At 35.9% G+C, this 21,144-nt stretch overlaps 1 protein-coding gene across 2 annotated transcripts in view; it reads left to right on the top strand.

Moving 5' to 3' along the window:
• The window catches only part of DMD (dystrophin), a 2,133,690-nt gene that overhangs the window by 1,717,748 nt on the left and 394,798 nt on the right, over positions 1-21,144 (top strand). The window contains exons 1-3 of one of the 2 annotated variants that reach the window (XM_027841966.1): positions 4,679-4,833; positions 5,585-5,757; positions 13,902-14,058. In XM_027841966.1, the coding sequence (XP_027697767.1) occupies positions 4,762-4,833; positions 5,585-5,757; positions 13,902-14,058 (402 nt within the window). In that variant the 5' untranslated portion in view covers positions 4,679-4,761. Of the gene's footprint in view, positions 1-4,678; positions 4,834-5,584; positions 5,758-13,901; positions 14,059-21,144 lie in introns of those variants that run through there. The other variant, XM_027841994.1, reaches the window with a different exon arrangement.

Here is a 21,144-nt window from a genome sequence, read left to right as displayed (position 1 = left end):
TTATGCCTAAAGTATAATTCTTTGAGTATTTTGCCTTGTTTCATTTATTTTGGCTGTTTATATGAGTTTTTTGGCTTCTTATTGGTTCTCAGATATAGTCATTATGTATAAAGTTGACAAATAGATGAGTTTCAAGGAAAGAAGCTTTTACTATATGCACAGATATGTATGTATGTGTATATACATATATAAATAAATGTAAATGTGGGTATATATACACAGATTGGTGTATGTATGTGCATACTACATATTTGTAGAAAGGCAGGTAGGGGCAAGATCAGGGCAATTACATTGTCTATGATGTTGATAGCAGTGTTACTAACAATTATTTAAATGTAGATTAGAATTATTCAGTATTTGGCTTAGATATTTTTTCCCTGATTATCTTTTTTTTCTCCTTCCATAATTTCTCTCTTTTATTCTTCCCTGGTTGACTCATTATCCATAGACAATATAAATAGTTCTATGTAATACATAACTCTATTATAAATTCTACTCAATCCTTTATTCATATTCTTATTATTTTTGGATGCTTCATTTACAAGTAGCTTTTCAAAAAAGGAAAATATATATATATATATATATATATATATATATATACATACAGTAGCACCCCTTCCTTATACTTGTGTGGGGATAGGAATACTTCCATCTTACTAGGTGAAGCTCCCTTTATTCTAATTAGGATGGTAGTCTGTTTCCCATACTAGCCAAGATTATTTCCACCTTTATGTCTTTCCCAGCCCATTTCTTCTTTTCTCTCAAGCTATTCAAATCCTGTCCATCCTTTAAAACCCAGTACAAGAACAGTAACCTCTATGAATACTTTCCCAAAGTCAACATGATTCTCTCCTACTAATTCATATTATTACACTTATAGTTTGTACATACAACTTAACACATGATCATATGCTGTCGATAGTTGTTCTGGGTATGTTATCTGCTCAACAAGTCTACAAAAATCCCCAAGTTAGGGGCCATGTCATCCCCTTTTCTCTATTTCCTATGTAGTATATATTATTGTATATTATTGAAGAAGCCTAACTGACCAACCAGGTGGCACAGTGGATAGAATACTGGGCCTCGAGTCAGGAAGAATCATCTTCCTGAATTCAAATCCAGCCTCAGACCCTTACTAGCTCTGTGACCCTGGGCAAGTCACTTAACCCTATTTCCCTCAGTTTCCTCATCTGTAAAATGAGCTAGGGGCAGTTCGGTGGTGCAGTGGATAGAGCACTGGCCCTGAAGTCAAGAGGACCTAAGTTCAAATCCAGCCTCAGACCAAATATTTGACACTTACTACCTGTGAGACCCTAGGCAAGTCACTTAACCCCAATTGCCTAAAAAATAAATGAGCCAGAGAAGGAAATGACAAATCACTCCAGTATCTTTGCCAAGAAAACCCCAAGACTGGGGTCACAAAGAGTTGGACATGACTGAAAAACAACTAAATAACAACAAAGCTGGGCCTACAGTGGCTAAGCTACTGAGCCTGTAAGGTATCCCTCTTCCCTGGATCCAGACATGTTGTAGGACTGGGAACCTGACCTCTAAGCATAAGTGTTAGGCTCTCTTTTCTCACACTCTTCAGCTTGTTAAATATGCCTTCATTTAATGTTGAGTGAAGTCACAGATTAGGAATACTGAACTGCTTTTTGGGCATGTCTAATTGGATGCTTCCTAGGCATCTCAAGTTCATTATGTTCAAAGTGGAATTCTTTACCTCTTCCCATGAATCCTCTATTATTCTAAACATTCGTATTTTTTTGACAGCACCACCAGCCTTCAAGTCACATGGATTTTCTATCCCAGAGTCATCTTCAACTGTTCTTTCTTCCTCAATCCTCCCAATCTAATCAGTTGCCAAATCTTGCCGGCTCATCCTCTGCAACATTTCATGCATCTGTCCTCTTCTCCCCCTTCCCTCAGCCTCATTCACTATCTCATCATCTCTTGCCTAGATCATTTTAATGCTTTTCTAATTAATCTCGATGAATATGCTCACTTCCTACTCCAATTCTTCAAAGTTTCCAAAGTGATGTTCCTGAAGCACAGGTCTGGCAAAATCACTGCCCTACTCAGGAAGTTCCACTAACTGCTCTGTTTGACCTTTAAAGTCTTTCACCTTCTACCTCTGACCTACTTTTCCAAGCCTAGTCCACATTATGATCCTTCACATACTCTGGGTTCCATTGAAACTGTCCCATTTGTGCTCTTCCCTGTAGGCAACATTCCATCTTCTGTCCCTCATGGCTGAAATCTACTCCCTTCTTGCTCTCCGCAATGTACAGTGCCTCGTTTCCTCCAAAGCCCTGTTCTAATGCCACTTCCTATAGGAAGTCTGTGCTGATCCCCTTAGTTGCTAGAGTCTCTCTCCTTCCCCAAAAATTACTTTGCATGTATTTTGTCTTTACTTTTCCGTGTACATGTTATTCCCCCTCCCCAATATATTATAAGCTACCCTAAAAGCAAGCACTGTTTCATGATTTACTTTGTATGTCTCCAGGAACTTAATAAAAAGTCTGGTAAATGGAAGAATAAATGAAATATGTATATGTGTATATACCTATATATGTATATAACACAAATATGTCATGGAAAAGTGAATGAATGATATGTAATACATATATTAAATGGAAGAATGAATGATTTATGTATGTATCTTTAGGGAAGAACAAGCAGCAAATTTATGAATTGACTTTTTTTTATAATTCTATTAAGAAGACCCATCTATTTTTAGCTTAAGTAAAGAGACTCTATATTTTTCACTTAAGTTTCCACTGGGGCTTGGACCCTACTGGGAAATGCAAAGCATTGAATTTAGAAATGCTTATGAAATACAAAAACACAAATGTTTGCATGTGAGTGTTAACTAATTCTAATTAATGAAGGCAGGACATCCAAAAGTTTTGATTTTCATCACTGAAATTTATACTTAAGCGTTTTGTGATTTCCTCGGTGTGTGGGGATCCACTCCACATCTGTATGGGTAATTTAATGAGTCTATATGACCAAGCAATAGATTACCTGGTATACAATGCTCTAGTGGTGAGCCTTTCTGAATTTTGATTAGCCAATTGTCTATCTCTAGATCATACTTAGAGAATTTCACAATTTGTACCTCAAGAGAGTGAAGTTCATCTCCACACTACGATGAGGCATGGGAATAGAGCTTACGCAGAGGGATCACTAAAATATACCCATAATTTATGAAGTCTCAAGTAGCTCCTAAGAAATAGGCATTAAACAGAATAAAATCAAGACATTATAAAAATCACCAAAGTGTTCTGCAAAGTGAAGTTGAGGTATCTGGAAAACGTGGTTTTAATTCAGGGGTTTGTGTAACTCCCAACCTCAGAATAATGTTAAAACAGGTGGCAGCCCAGGCATGACCCATGAGCTGTATTTTGCTGATCCCTAGTTATTGATTCTTTGGGGAGTTTTGAACTAAATTATCCAGATCCTCATTCCACTGTTCCTTGAATTTGTTTGTTGGTGGTGGTGATGGTTTTTTTTTTTTTAAGATGGAGCAAAGCAAAAAAAAAAAAAAAAAATTTCGAGATATCCCAGTAACAATTTTGGGGCAGCTAGGTGGCGCAGTGGATAGAGCACTGGCCCTGAAGTCAGGAGGACCTGAGTACAAATCCGGCCTCAGACCAAACACTTGACACGTACTAGCTGTGTGACCTTGGGCAAGTCACTTAACCCTGATTGCCTCACTTAAAAAAAAAAAAGATGGAGCAAGGCAAATTCTAATGCTCCTTTGGTTTTTTGTTTTGTTTGAAATTCACCTTTGTTTAAATGAAGTGACTAAATCATCAAATGGTGCTCTAACAGCAGAACTCAATTTGTTTTAAACTAGATACTAGTATCAGAATCAGCTCATCTGCTTTTAGAGCAAACATGTATTTGTTGGGATGCAGACAGATACGATTCCATTTATGTTATTCTTCCCATTCTTAAATTCTCTGATAGAGTCCGTTCCATATCTCCCTTTCTGTCTTCCAGCCAAAGAGAATGGGACAGCGTTTCTAAAAGAGTCAATCAGTGATGCTTTGGCTGCCAGAAATAGTGACAGAAGATATTCATTGCCCTTCCACCTCACGTCTGCAACATTCACAACTCTAAGGCTAAAGACTATTACTGAATACATGACCTAGTTCTTTGGAATCACTACCAGAGTGTTACTGCCACCTTTTCCCATTTTTTAGAAGAGTGATTCAATTCCATTTTTGAAAGGGGGTTGGGGGTGGGGGAAGGGTAATTCTTCCAGTTACAGAAATGAATTTGATTATTCGTCGTTTCAGAATGAATTTTTAAACTTGTTGAGCACAAGCATACAAATGTCTAAGAGCAAGTTAGATAATATACAAAGCCTCTATTCATTGTGTAGGCAGAAAAGAATGCTGGTCCCCGGCAGCTCTCTGAAGAATGTTCTTTTGGCAGCAGCTGTTCAGCTAGAAACAAGGAGGGAAACACATATAAAATGAATTTATAATGTCTCTGGCTTATAATGACAAAATGATAAGGAAAGTTGGCTGTTTTATACAAACTGTCAGTTGCATATTCTAGCCCTCCTCTCTTCATGGTCCCTCCCACATCCAAAGGCCTGGCTACCATCTCACCAGAGCACAAAGTGCCTGTTTATGATTATTGACTGTTGAGGCCTGGGCTCTGAAATTCATTCTGTCAACAGAATGTAAGCAAAGTTGGCATTTTAAAGCAGCACTGTTTTAGTAGCTTAGTTTCCTCGGGATTGCTATGCAGCAGGATCAATGTTGTAGTCCCCGGCTCAAGCTGAAAATGTTACACAGGAAGACATACCATGTAAAGGTCAGATCCTACTATGATGATGAATGTCTTGATCTATGTATACAAGAGTGATTGGATGCATGGAACTTCGAAGGCTTTCTGAACTTTTCATCTGCCAAAGGGGAAAAAAAAAAGAGTACAGTGGTATCATTGACTAGAAGCCTTATTGATAAACAAAAGCTTATGATGCAAAGGTGAAATGAATGTGAATTATAAAATATATGCTGCTATTACATCTGTTACATCATTGGCATTAGTAGAACAATAATAATAGGTGTTTTATCAGAAGAACCACTGAGGTTCTTATTTTCAGTGGAAAACAAGACCAACCACAGTAATCAAAGCTGTGGTTTTGTAAGGTACTTTATAGAAGAATTAATTTCTTTTTAAAATATTGGACAGTTTCATCCTTGAGAAGGAAGAAGCATCTTCTCATATTAAGAAGTTTAAAAAAAGTTTTTACAAATTTATTGACTTTTACTTCAATGTGATTCATTACCAATTTACAATCACTACTTAACAAAATTCATTGAACTAAGCTGTTTGATCAAATTGAAGAAACAATACATGGACTAATGAGTTTGAGTTTTGTGAGTGTGGGTTTTAAGTTGTTTTTCCTGTCAATGGCCCAGTCATAATCTTTACATCTGATTTTTACATTCCAGTTATTCTGCTTGTCAATATCTTTAACTGCTTGCTTGCTTTTTTTCTTTATCTTCTTCTTTTTAAAAGTAATTCTGGTTGTTTTCTCTGTCCTTCATTTTTTACACAGGATCTCCAGGGAGAAATTGAAGCTCACACTGATATCTTCCACAGCCTGGATGAAAATGGCCAGAAAATTCTGAGATCCTTAGAAGGTTCTGACGATGCTGTCTTGTTGCAAAGACGCTTGGATAACATGAACTTCAAGTGGAGTGAGCTGAGGAAAAAGTCTCTCAACATTAGGTAGGAATAGAGCAAGAGAAATCCCAGAATGGATTTTTTAAATGGCAAAATTACCCCCCCCCATTTTCCCAGTATAAAAACCTACTTTTATATCTGCTTATGTAAATCATAGAATTTCAGAATGATTCATATTATTTTGAATAAATGAATCATTCATTTGCTTGGTAGGGAGATGATAGTTGAGGGTTCAGATTAGATTAAAATGGTGATGTTTTATAACCACAGGAGAGATGCATATTAAGATGTTAGTGCATTTAAATTAGGAGCACAGTATTCTAATTTTCTAGAGTTGGCTCTTGGTTTATCAGAGGGTTATATACAAAGTGATGGAATTAACATATAATTAGACTGGAGATTCTAGTGGCATTCCTTGTAAATAATCCACTGTTAGATTTATAATGCAAACAGAGGATATCCTTTTAAAATAGCAAGAGTCCGTGTATCCAGTGAAAGACTGGAGGAGAGAGCAAAATGACATGCCTTTGTTTGATGTTATAATACCTTCTTCACGCCATTCTAAGAAAAATTAAATTCTCAATTGCAGCATCACTATGAGTTACAAAGGGTGCTGTTCTCATAGTTATTTTGATAAATAGCTAAGAAGAGCTATAGAGATGAAGTCTGGAACCCAAGGTCACCAATTAACTCTTGACATTCCTGAGAATAGAAGCACCATTTCCTATCCTCTAGATGTTTGTGTTTTCCCCTACACTACATTTTGTGATCTTTTTATTTTCCTAATTCTTCTAGGTTGATGTGGGATAAGGGTGAGCCATGAGGTATTAGATGGTTTCAGATAATTTCTAGAGTTTTAGTGATGCTAAAATCCAGACCAGAAAGAATGGGTTTATAAGGCAAAGTTGGATAAGGGAGTACTTTTCCAAGGGCACCGTGCTGCTCATCTCCCACCTCTGCCTCCTGACAATTTTGAAAGTTCATCCTGGAACTTTGCCCTCCCGGCTATGTCTCTCCAAGTGTGCACTCCAAGGCATTCATTTCACCTTGCTTTTTTGTTCATTAGTTTTACACCAATGTGTTGGTGGTAGGTCAGAGGGCAGCAATAGGAAGCAATAGGAAGCAGCATTCTCAAAGTAATGTATGAAATATTAGCTTTCTGTAGCACAAGCCCTGAGGAAGGTCAGTGTGCATAATGACAAAAAGTTCCTTCATAACATCTATCATTAAAAATCAATGAAAGATGTGAGACTGAAAAGATATTGGTAGGTAAAGTAGAGAAAAGAAAGATTTTGTACTTTTTTGTGGGCAGGCAAAAGAAAGGGATGTAGCTGTTCAAAGCATTATTTCAAGATGGCTCTCCTCAGATGCCTTTTCTTTGCTTCCTGTGAACTCAATGAAATAAAGAAAGGATTGAAAAAAGACAAAACAGTACGTCAGTCAAAATACAGGCAATTCAATTGCTGAGATTTCCATCATGCCAGCCACAGTGATTAATTTCTGCTTCTATTAATCACCCAGAAAATCATCATTTAACTTATCACTTGTGTTACCTAATCTAGAATAAAACATTCAACTCAATAGTTTGAGTTTTTAAATAACTCTTGGTGATATAGGCAATAGGTTTTATAAGTACCATTTATAATAAAAAGAAATAATCCTTCCCATCAAAACAAGTAAGCTCATCTGGTCTCTGACATTTGGTTGAAACGAGCATCTCAGGCAGTTCCTAGTGATTGACTGTGTTCAGAGGAGGGAAGCAGAGTAGAAGTGGTAAAATGGTAAAATTGAAAAACACTAGGAAAGGATGCAAAAATATGAGCGGTGCTTATCAACTTTCATTGCAAATAGAATATTTCTCTGTCTTAGTTATTATATAGAATGAAAAATCACTAGAAGTTGAAAAATCACCTGGAAAAAATAGGCTCATGTTTGAGAAACCTATGATATTTGCTGTTCAAAATTGCATTGCTTTATGGAGGAAGCATTTTGAGAGTTTGAAATTTCTTATTTCAAGAGATAATAGTAGGAGATAATATTTCATTTTCATAGGTTAGTACTTCTCAACTCTTTCGCAAACCACAAATTTTTACTCCAAAATTGCTTCTCAATGAGTTCAAATACTCTAAATATCTGAACCCAAATATTTTTGAGTTTTTTATTGACTCTTTATTGACTCAATCTTCCACAAGTTGTCACCGAATTGTTCTCAAGGATGCCTTCCACTTAAAACATCTTCCTCCCTCCCTATTTCTCCAGCCATTACTTCCTTACTCTGATCCAAGTTCCTGTCACCAACAGCTTAGCTGTTATCCTTGCCTACATTGTTTTCTATTTCAGTTCATCCATAAACTGAAAGGCGAATCTTCCATGAGCACTGTTTTCTTTATGTCAGTCTCACTCAAAAGCCTGTGTTGTCTACCAGTTACCTATATATCAAACTGAATTTTTTTTTTTGTTTACTAACAATTGAACCTTCTCACCCATTCACCCTCTCCCTCACTCCTTTCTACAAACATATATACTTGTCACCAAGTCTAATGATAGATGCTTCCCAATATGGACTTTCTGATACAGCCAAGCAAGGAGATATGTTTAAAACTACCACCTGCCTTCCTTGTTCACTAATTGTCCACTTTCATTTCTGTATTATTTATTTTGAAACCAAGAATGCCTTCCTCTCAACATGTATGTATGTATATGTGTGTTTATACATGTATGTATAAACACACATATATACATATGTAAGTTTTAATAGCTTAAAACTACACTGTTTTAGAACACTCTGTATACCTGTATGTATATGTGTATGCTTGTATATTATATCTGTTCAGAGATACACACACACATATATATATATATACATATGAAACTTAGTTCAAAATGGACATTCTCCAGGAAGCCTCCCCAGATTAATACTCCAAGAATTTTCTCCATTTTCTTATGACAGCCTTTGCATTGTCCTAATTTGCGTGTGTTAAGAATGTCTGCGCTACTTCTAGTGCATATGTACCTATTTAATGTCTCCAACTGGACTCAAAATTCAAGAACTTTTATGAGTAAAAGAGTCAAATTGATATAATGAGAAGAGTACATAGGTGGGAGTCAGAAAACTTGGATTCACATGATACTTCTCTCACTGTGTAACCTGGTGTAAGTCTCTTGATCATCTACACTTCTTATTTCCTCAGCTGTAAAAAAAATAAAATAAAATAAAAAAGGAGAAAGGGCAGGGTAAGTTCCTTCAAATTCTAACATTCTGATTTTAATTTAATTAATAACCACATCATATGTAATTGAACATATATTATCTTTAATAATTATTACTAAGTAATTTCAAAGGGATATTATTGGGGAAAATAACTACAACATAATTAGATTTTTTTAAGTCTAAAAAGATATTGAACTGAATGTAGTTGAAGAACAAAAAATCATGTATCATCTACACAACACCGTCCCGTTCACTTATGGTTAAAGTATGTAAGTCATGATAAGAAATGTTCAAGGATATTTAAATAGTACAGAGCTGGAAAATGGCAGTTTATAAGATTGTAGATTTAGAGACAGAAAGGACTTTAGAAATCAGTAAGTCCCACCTCCTCATTTTATAGATGAGGAAACCAAAGCACAAAGGCTATTGTTAATAATAATGATGATAGTAATAATAATAATAATACCTATCATTTATATAGCTCTTTAAAGTTTACAAAGCACTTTACAAGTATTAATTCAGTTTATCCTCACAATCACTTTTGCAGGTAGATCCTAATTTTATCCCCATTTTACAGATAAGGAGTATGAGGCAGACAGAGGCTAAGTGACTAGTCACACAACTACTATCTAAAGCAGTATGTAAACTCAGATCTTACTGGCTATCAGTCCAATGCCCTATCCACTCTAGCTATTATATGAAAAAATAGGCATATATCATATATAAAAGTAATGTGTATATATGTATAGGTATATAAACACATATACACAGTATCACCCAGTATTAAAATGGAGTCTGTGTAAATATTTGTATTTTTTCCTATTTCCATATCTATAATCACTGTTTTTTGTCAGATCACTTCAGAATGTGATCAAAAAAGGCTATATGAACATATCTTTAAAAAAAAACTAAAGCTTTGCATTTATCTTGGTGGCATACAGTCACATTTCCAAGTAATTCCATATACTGTTGAATGAATAAGAAATTTAATGCTTATTTATAGTGAGACTAAGAAAAACTATGACTGAGAAATTCATTGTGAAAGGACCAAATCTGTTGTATGTTACCTGAGATATTCATGAGACCATTTTGAATTAATTTGGAGAAGAAAATCAAAGTTGTTTCATTGTTGTCTCTGGATCCCCAGTGCCTGGCTGAACAGAGGGGAATCAAATTGTGCTACTAAGAACAAAGGTAGACCTCTTGAGGAAGAATTTTTAGCTTTCCTTGCTCAAAGGAAAGAAAGCAGAAGGAAAATGTGGAGTCGACATTGAGAGAGTCCCTTGGGACTTTAATTTTTGAGGTTGAAACTGATGACCCATTTTTTAAAAAATGTCATTCTTATCTGACCTGGATTTTTTGCTTTTGGCCTGATGTTCTGTCTCATAGTTTCTCTTTATTTCAGTGGTCTCTTATTTTCCTCAGCCTCCTTCTGTCTGTATTCTTAATTGTGATGTCATTATCCATTGGTGCCCAAGATATTTCCATGGGAATTCATGCCCATTTTTTAATGGAAGTCAAAAGGGAAAATTAATTTAGTATACCAAACTTTGTTAAAGCACCATTTTTTTCATATTTTAGAAATGATTTATAAAGGATTTCAAAGTAAGTATCTACAAAATGAAAATGGAAATGTCTATGTAGCATAGACATTCCTGCTACCTAAACAGTACAACCTTCCCACTCTCTACCAGGACTTAGGTATCCAAGTAATGACAGATCCTTGAAAGACCAATTGAGAAACTGCTCATCCTAAACCCATTTGAAGGTTCTGGAATTTTTACAGATGCTATTTCTACAGGCATGTCTAAGGCTCTATAAAACATTGGCCTCATGTATTCTGCACATTTCACTTTGATCCTTCAGTTCTACAGGGGTTACTGAAGATTAATGCATAGCTTGTTGAGAGCTCATTATTCATTCATTTAAGCATCTGCTATGTACAGAGCAACTATGGTAGGCTGAGGGAAGACACACCATTTCAGTAGAATGAGGTACAGAAAATTATTTTATTCAACAGAGTAAAATGCCACCACAGGTATTTTGCTTCAACAAGGTAACTCTCATACATGTATTAAAATACAAAATTCCTTGAAGATACAACAACAGAGGTAAATTTGTTAGATGAACCTATGATTATTAATAGTAAACAAGGCATAAAATAAGGACTGATATATTGTCAAAGGTGTTTGCCGTTGTAGTAGAGCATGTCTAATATAGAATCTAAGTGGTGGCATTTTACTCTGCTGAATAAAATAATTTTTTTGTCCAACAGATATTAAGAACAATGAGATAGATTTTTATCTGTACCTTTTAGCAAATTGTGTGTCTACAAATCTCTATTCTATTATAGGATCTGATTGTTAAAGCCTACCTATTCCATTCCCTTGCCTTTATCAAGTATGAGCTTAATACATATGTAGGCTATTCCATTAAGATTTTGTGCAAATGATAAAATAGGCATATAACATAGGTAGTTATTTAAATAGGTAGTTATTTAAATTTTCTTGATCAATTTGAATAGTAGTAGTAACATCCTTGATTTTGTTTCCCAAAAATGTTTTATCCTCTCGTATTTCAGATATCTTGAGAATAAATCCTTCAGTGCTCTCAAAATTTGTTTATCTCCACCACAAACATCTTCTGTATATGCATGGTTTAGTCTGGTATTTTTCTTATTTTTCTGTCTTTTGTGTCATTTCAACTTCCTCAGAAACATCATTAGGAAAAAAGCAACAGATCTACCTGAAACCTTGATTTTGGCAAGTCTCTTAGATTCTCTGGGCCTTCCTAATTTGTAAACTTAAATAATCTCTAAGGTTCTATCACTTCCCTCTGTTGATTATTTCCAATTTGTCCTATAAATAGACTGTTTGTACATGGTTGTTTACATCTTGTCTCCCTGATTAGACTATGAGCTTTTTGAAAGCAGGGACTATCTTTTACCTTTGTATTGCTAGTGCTTAGCATGGTGCCTGGCATATAGTAGGTACTTAATCAATGTTTATTGACTATTGACTTCCAGATCTAACATTGTGAGGGTCTGGGATTTCTGCTACAAAATAATCAACACACCTGAGTTTACAGAAATGTGTCAAAAAAAATACCTTAAAAGCTTAACCTTATGGAAAATGTCTTCTATGCTCTCATTGACGTTGATGTCACTGGAAAATACCACACTTGGCCTGCTGACATTTTGCCAAGTAAAATGTTTGCAGCATATCTTAAACACATTGAGCCATAATCTAGCATCAGAAGAGATTTCAGAGGCTGGGTAGTCCAAAGCATGCCTGAGCATGAATCCCTTCTCTATAATATCTCTGACTGATGGTTGTTCTTCCAGCTTCCATATAAAATGATGAGAAATCCACTACCTCCCGAGGTATCCAATTCTACTTTTTACAACAATAATGGGAATGGAGATAGAGTGCATGGCCTGCTATATATTCCACACACAGCTTACAACAGTCCAAAGAAAGCAATGATGAAAATTGGAATGTTGGATGCTGTCAAAAAACAACAAAACTCAACGGTCAACAGCGAAGCTCATCTCTGAGTTTGCTTTGTGAAAGGACAGTGCCTATGGTGGAGTGAGGCACTGGATGATCAAATGTAAAGTTGAAAATGTGGGCTGGTGTCCATATGGAAGATGACTTGGAGTGTAAGTCTAAGGAGACTGAATTTAGTAAGTGAGAACTATTGACAAGTTTTGAGCAGAAGAGTAACATGTACAGATCTCTACTATTCATAAAGAGAATTTGTCCAATATATGGAGCATGAATTGAAAGAGAGAAGAGCAGAAAAATATGTTGCAATAGTTCATGCAGATAATAATGAGGGCCTGTAATCCAGTGGTATTGGGGGAATAATTAACAATAGCAAAATAATTGATAATAATAAAGGTTATTAGATAATAAATGGGAGCTAGTAACTGGATTTAAGAAATGTAACAAAAGGAAGAATCAAAATAACATCATTTTAGTCTTTCTTATGAAAGATGGCTTTTTGGGAAGGGGAAGAAATACAAGGGTGACATAAGTAATATAAAAACAAAAGACTTCTATAAAAGCCTATTTTTTGAAATAACATTAGGTTTTTGAAAGGGGGGAATGAATTAATGGTAGTCTAAATGACAAAAATAAATAAATCAGGAGGAGGTCTAAGAAAAAAGATGAACCCTGTTTTGAGTATTTTTAGTTTTTAGATAGCAGTGGGATTTCCAGGTAGGAGATGTCCTGTAGGCAGTTGGATGCAGATCTGGAGCTTGGAAGAGAAATCAGGTCTAGAAATATAGCTTAGGAAGGCATCTGTGTAGTGGTGATAAATGAAGCCATATGAGTGAATAAGATTGCCAAATGACAGAAACTAGAGAAGATGACAGAAACCCTAGTGAATATCTACTTTAAGGTGTTGGTAAGAGGAAAAGGAGGCAGAGGAGAAAATATGAAGCTAAGAAGAAAAAAAAAATCAGCAAAAGAGTGTGGTATCTCAGAAGCTAAGGATGAAAGAAATTCTAAAGTTATCAGTGAAAAAAAGCCAGGGGAATAGACTATTTCATTAGGTGAATACTGGGCCTTGAGAAACCAGATTCAATAGAGTTGTCAGGGAAGGTTACACAGGATTGAGAAGGAAGAAAGTGAGGAGGCAGGGGTAACATTAGGCATAGATAACTTTCTTAAGGAATTCATCTTTAAAGGGGGAAAGAGAAATGAATTGGTAGCTGAATGGAGTCTTGGTGCCATCTACCAAATACCTGTCCATTTTCAATATTACCATTCTACTTCCCCCACCCTTTCAATAAACCTCGACTTCAAGTGCACAGAAATTTGAGAAAAATAAATTCATGGGCATGCTCTTTATACTTAAGTTTATGCAGCACTGACACCAAGCAACCAACCAGCATACCTAGAGGATGATCATTCCTGGGGCTGATTATGCTTGTGGATATTGTCAATATGTTTTGTGACTACATTTTCAGATCTCATCTAGAAGTGAGTTCAGACCAGTGGAAGCGTCTGCATCTCTCTCTTCAGGAACTTTTGGTGTGGCTCCAACTGAAAGATGATGAGTTAAGCCGGCAGGCACCTATTGGAGGCGACTATCCCGCAGTACAGCAGCAGAATGATATACACAGGGTAAGACTTTCTTAAAGCACAGTGTTCAGGAAATATTTTTGGCATTGGAATTGGTTGTACTTAAATTCTTAGCTCCCAAAAGTCAAGTGCTCTGTAACAAGAAATGCAAGCAATCATGTGGGTAGTTGTAAAAAGGAATCCAAGTTATTGTTATAACATCACATGGGAGAAAAATAAAGGATTATTCTGATGAGCCTTACAAATCATTAGTAAGATATCATTAGTAAGAAAGTCTTCATGTCACTAGGATAGAAAAGAATAACAGTTTGATTTATTTTTAATCAGCCAACATGTATCATATCTATATATAGAACATTAAACTATTTACTATAGTAATAATAATAGCTAATAATAATAACAACAACAGCTATCACATCAAGGTCTCCAAAGTGCTCTGAATATATTGTCTCATTTTATCCTGACAACACCCCTGTGAAGTGGGTGTTATTATAAGAAACTGAAACTCAAGGAAGTTTAAATGACTTACCAGGATCACAGAGAGAAAATGCCTGAGGCAGAATTCAAACTCAGGTCTTCTTGACTCCTAGTCCAGTATATCTGTTCTGCCTGTACCACCTAGCTGTCACATTATAAGGAATGAAAAGGAAAAAGAAAAAGTCTCTGTCCTCCATAGGGCTGGGAAGGGAAGGCACATTTACAACAGTAAGCAACTAAACAACATTTCCAAGGAAGCATATTAGCAAGGATGTGCAAGTGTCATCATATAGATAGACAGAGCAAGTTAAGTAAGGGCTGAAGGAAAATCACACTAAGGGAACAAATATTATGGAAGCCTAGTTAAGGAAAAGATTTGGGAGGAAGTAAATCTTCTTGAAGCCATGCAGGGTCTGGATCGATGGAGAGCAAAGCACTATGTAAATGGAGGAGGTGTGAGCAAAAACACAAAAGCATTTTCAGGGCTTAATGGGGATTTCATCTGACCTGACTGCTTGAATTTTCTCTTCTCCTTCATGATACAGAGCAAGATCTAACTATTTAAATTATCCTTCTTTTATAAAATCATATTTTACAGGGATCATAGTCTTTTTATGTTTCTTTGACTTTTAGGTATTTGGGGGGTATTTATTTTTAGTTGTTTTTAGCTCTTTAATTGGACTCAGAAGAAAATCATTGGCTTTAAAGAAGAAAGTTTAATTACTAAATATTTTATAATTTGGGAGAGGGGAGAGTCAGAGGGTATCCAGATCTGTGATTTCATTAAATGTGAACAATCTCTAGCATACAGATTGGCAACCTGCCTATAATGTGAAGTCTTAGAATTAGCTCATGCTCTGTAATGTGTGGTGATTTGTGTATAGTTACACAGCTAGTGTATGTCAAAGGGACTTGAATGTAGATTTTTCTACCTCCAGGGCTTACCACCATGCTTCTTATACTTTATAAAATAATATTACTATATAGCTCAAGAGTCTAAAAGTTCATCCTCTGAATATTGTATTGTGAATTAAGGTAAGAACTGTTTCACTTTTGTCTTAAGATTCCCAGCACCTAGGATCATACTTGACACAAAATAAATGATTACTAAATACTTACTGAATGAATGAACCACCCTGCAAAAACTACTTCTAAGAACCCTTTGTGCTACTTCTAAGAAACCAGAAATTGAAACATTGATCTGTCCTATATTTATAGAGGGATGATGAAATCAAGCCACCATCCAAAGAGCAAGCTTTTAATTTGTTTTCCAGTAATGGTCAAAGATTTCCACTTGATCCTTCCATATTCTTTCACCCAGTCCCTTTGTGACCAATGACATTCATTTGCAAGATAGTTGGGCCTGAGAAAGGGGTCATGATATGTGTCCATGCACCAAGTGAAGCTAATTGGCCTGTGGTGGGGATGAACTGACCTGTGGTCAGAGATGAACTGAAACTTCATTGTCATCATGCTCTAGGGTTAGACAACTGCACTGGCAGAAGAGGAAAGTAATAGAACAGAAAAGAGCAAAATGTTTTCATTTATTTTATAACCAGGTCAGAGAGAGAAAAAGAGAGAGAGAGAAAGAGAGAGGTACCCAAGCCTTTTCCCTTATAGCCTAATCCAAGCACTTTCACATGCCTGTCCCTATTTCAAACACAGCCCTCTCAAAGAACATCATCACTCCTCAATGTCAAGGATAGAACAATTTAGTAACATGTTTTACTCAGTTTCTTTCACACATTTACGCAATAAGCCTTTTTGTAGTTTAATGTGAGACCTGTCTACTTACTGATGCTCTTGTTGCCTGTAGAAAAAAGAACAAAAGATAATCACTGAAACTGGGTCATTCTGTCTACTCATCAAAGCTCACTTGGAGGGAGAGAAGGAAAACAAGAATTGGACAAAATTCTGTCCCCAACAAGTCTGTCTTTGACAGATTTTATATTTGCAGATTTTCATTTTTCTTTGTCATACTTTTCAAGAACACCATGATCCTTCTCCTTCTTTGTAGATTTCTTGGTTTGGCAAACAGCAGTTTTGTTGGCTACTTTTAATGTCAGGTTACTTTTCATCTTAGAATTTCTGTCTAATGTACTTGCTGGGTTATTTCTTCCTCCCTAACCCTCTGGTTTGCCCTCCATTTTAGAATTCTCACACCTTTCTTTGAGTTAGGTAAAGGAACGAACATCCCATTAAAATGGCAAAAGTTGAAACTATGATCTAATGTAATTCATTTTCACCTTACTTTTCCATAAACTTGCTAATTCACACAAAACCATAGGTGGTCTCACCCCACTTGTCAGCGAAGATTTATAGCCAAGATTTATAATAAAATCCTATTTTCAGATCTATTCTTCAGGGGCAAAATGAATAGTCAAACCTCAGTTATGCTGAAGGAGGGAAATACAGTCTATAGAAGCAAAATAGATATATAATTTCCGTGACTTGGCCCAGAATATAATACCAGTACCCAGAGTAATTTTCTTGGCCATGAGAGTATATTGATATTCCCAAAGTCAGATGAGAAGGAAAGTACATTCTTTAATTGGAATGAATCTGAGAAGTCAATAATAAAACAATATTAACATGTAATAAAATGTCACTAGAAATAACTGAGGCCAAAGTGTGCTTTGGCAAATACAGAATTATCATAGAACAAGAAATAATGTTGGAAATCTAATCCAACTCCTTCATTTTACGGGTAAGAAAATAGTGACCCAGAAAGGTTCAGAAACTTGCCTTCAAAGATCAAATAGAAAATTTGGGAATCAAATCTCAAACCTCTCATGCTATATATATTGTTCTTTCCACTGTGCCATGATGTCATTAAATTTTGCATCTTGGCACTAGAGTACCCTGACTCCTTATTTTTGTTATTTGCCTAACGAAATTGATTAGTATTGGAATGTCATCCCATTCAAAAAACATTCTTTTTAAATGGACTTCCATTGTTTTACTTGAGTAGTCACTAAAGTGATATTTGTTACATGTCTCCTTCTGTGATTAACCTAGGGAGAGTTGAAAAGAAGGAAATCATAAAGTTACTTTCTTGTGAGCCTATCACAGACTCTATGTTTATCCAATTCTCTTTGTCCTCCCTAAAATACAAATGGAGATAAAGTACTACTGATGGAAACCCTGCAGGAAATTATTTTTTGTTTAATTTGCATTTCTCCTAATGAAATTGTTTGTCATTAGGTTTTCATCTTTTAATTTAAAATCTCTATAATCCCTTCCCTGGAAAACGTTAAGGGCACCTTTAAAGATCCCTGAGAATTTCTGGTTAAGATTTAGATGGAGGTAGTCAATATATACATTATTAAAACAGTGGACAGAAAGTCATTATTGCATGGGTGCTGTTGACAAATGGAAAGGCTTGAATAAAGTAGTTTACTTGTTCTTTTGTCAGGCCATATATTATGCACATTCGATTTCCTCTGAAGTCACCACAAAGTGAGAAAGAAGTTCAGAAATTCAATAAAATTATCCTGAAATCATTGACTGCAAATTATGCATTCATTTAGGCTAATTCTAGTATCAATGTTGGCCTGCTTTCTTTGAACACACTTCAAGCGGTGTGTTAGCTTCCTACATTTCCTTATTATTGAGTAACATTTGGAAACCAAATGAGAAGAATTAAGTTCAAAAACATATGCCAAGTATAATATCAAAAGTACTTAATTCTGAGCACTTTAATCCCTAGTGTTGTGTCAAATCAGCAACCTAGTCCAGGGTGTCCTATTTCAGTTGAAAAATCATCAAATCTTAGAATTAGAAGGGATCTCAGAAGCCATCTAGCTTAACCATTACTATAGAAGAATCTCTCCCATGTTTCTTTCTTGTTCACTCCATGAATTTCATTTATGAATTTGGCATTCATTTGTTGCCTCTAATTTTGTTGGGTACAATTGTCATATATATTTGACAACAACGAACCAAAATAAGTTACAAGTAAAACTTTGTTAATAAAGCAGAAATATTCCTATAATATGCTTGCTTCCTCATCAGAAACTTCCCTCACCCCACCCCTGATGTCCCAGTGATATAAGTCCTAGGAGAGGCATAAGCATGAATTTGATAATGACAATAAAGTGTGTAAGCCTAGGAAGATAGAAGGATGGTGATACTCTTGAAAGTAATAAGAAAGAGGCGAAGAAGGGAGCATTGGAAGCAAAGATAATGAGTTCAGTTTTTGATTTCTTGAGATTGAGATGCCTACAACTATTACTTTCCATGAAATATTAGGGGTTTGTGTGTGTCTGTGTGAATTGCATATGTTAGAATTCAGAATATGTGGGCTTTTCACTGTCTGCTATAATTCAGAAATAACATTTTGCACTGTTTTTACATAAATCCATTGTGTACAGTACCTACCGATATCCATAGCTAGAAAAACCAGTGAGTGCATGAAATTTATGTTATGTGGAAGATTGACCTCAGAACATTTTGTTCTTTTAAGTGAATGGCCATAAGCCTTATACGCTTGAAATTATCTATCAAGAACTTTATCTATCTCTTCAAGAAACTTAGGGGGCAGGGAGCATCATAGAGAATCATACATCTTAGTCTTGATTTTCTATGTAAATACAGGTAAGAGGAAATATGACTGAGAAAGCATTAGCTATCTTTTTATGTCAGCATACAAAACAGCATGAGCTTCAGGTTCCAAATATGGTTGATGCCTAGGAGCCAACAAGCAATTTCTTGTATGTGTATATTCTAAAAATTTATTCAAAAAAGGTTTTATCTGAGAAGGACACATAACACCCATCTACAAAATTCAGAAGCCTGGGTGTCATTTTGCCTTTTAACAATTAACAGATAACTTATTATGAAAAGAAGCTTAACATGGTATTTCCTTGTTTTTAGTAATGTTCCCTTATAACTCTAATCCCTTAGCTTTCCTTCCTTCTTAGGCACAATATGATGCTTTGTGAAATGTTGTTTGAGGCAAATACCTTAGTTAAGTAGTTCAGACACATGATACATTTCACATTGAAATATCTAGTTTCTTAAATTGCAAAACTTTCCTCTATTATTCTACCAGGAACTGTTTACTAAACATTGTCACAGGGTTCTTTAAGAGCTAAGGTTTCAAGACTGTCATTTTCATTTTTACATTTCTATTGGGTCATTTCTTCCTTTGGGGGAGATAGCACAGACTGTGTATTAAGAGCTGTCTTCAGAATCAGGAAGACTTGTGTTCAAGTCCTCCTCTCTTCCTCGAGGAACCACCTATGTGTCCCAGTGATAATTTGACCCATAGAGTGAAGAAAAGTAGTCACATCAGAGAGCCATCCTTGAGCCTTAGCTGTGGTCACCCTTACAAACTTCAGACTTGAATCAGAGGAAGAAGCCCCCTCCTGATTAGAACTCTTCAGTTTCATGATTTCCAAGGCATTAGCTCTCCACAACACTTGCTGTGAGTGTTTTCCTCCTAGCCCACAGTTTGACAGCCAGCTCAGAGATGCATTATTATGTAAGGGCATGACTCTTCTTCAGCAGATCTTGCCTTCCCTTGTCAAACACCCTCAGGGCTGACTTGAGGAGCCTGGCACCTATGTATGACTGACAAGCCTGCAACTACAAGCCAATGAGCTTCAGTCAGTAAGGAGATGGTAATCACATGGATATCTATATGCAATGACAGACCCATTTTTGGTTCTTCTTTTATATTCTGATCCTTGAGTAATCATGAGGAAGTTATGGACTTTCAGGGATTAGATAGGTCAAGAGGGAGAAGATAGGTCAGAAAACAAAGAGAAATGAAGGAAAGGACACATTGAAAAAAATTATGGCCAGAGATCTGTGTATGTATTTAAATATTCCCTATCATTTCTAAGTCCTTTTCCAGTATATATTCAAATTAATTCTCAATGAAACGATAAATAAATGAATCAAAGGCTATGAGAAAAGCTGATTAAAAAAATTTATCAGTGGCTTGTTATTAACCTTCTCATTAGTATGACCTTGGGCAAATTACTTAACCTCCCTGGGTTTCATCTATAAAATGACAAGATTGGACTAGATGATCTCAAAAGTCCTTTTCATCTTTAAAGTTGTATAATTCTATGCAATAATAATGCCTAATTATTACATAATATCATCTATAAAATGAGAGGATTGGAATAGGGACTCATTAGCTCTAACTTGTATGATCCCTTTCCCTCTGGTGCTGCAACTGGATCTTGTCCCCAAGCTTCACCTCAAATCCTCTCCCCATGGTGCTTTCTCATCACCATGAATAGACTGGTTTGCTCAAAGATATGCTAGCTCTTACCCACTACGATATCTGCCACTCTTAAATGCCCTGTTACTTCTGAGAGTACCACCATCCTCCTGGTCACCTAGGCATGAAACTTAAATATCATTCTCAACTCACTCTCACCCACCACTCCCCCATTTCCATTTTGCTGCCAAATCCTGCCAGTTTTACCTTTGTAACATCTCTCAAATACATCCCTTATCTCTTCTGACACTGCCATCACTGTGGTGCAGACATACCCTCATCATTTCAAGCCTCATCACTATTGTAATAGCCTGTTGGTTAGCCTCCCTATCTCAAGTGTCTCACCACTCCAGTCTATCCTCCACTCAGCTGTCAAATTAATATTCCTAAAATGTAAGTCTAGCCATGTCATCTTT

This window comes from Vombatus ursinus, unplaced genomic scaffold (assembly GCF_900497805.2).
Source record: "Vombatus ursinus unplaced genomic scaffold, bare-nosed wombat genome assembly UNPS02004827.1, whole genome shotgun sequence".
In the NCBI taxonomy this organism is placed as follows: domain Eukaryota; kingdom Metazoa; phylum Chordata; class Mammalia; order Diprotodontia; family Vombatidae; genus Vombatus; species Vombatus ursinus.
Note: the sequence above shows the minus strand (reverse complement) of the source record. Positions and strands in the feature narration are given on the sequence as shown.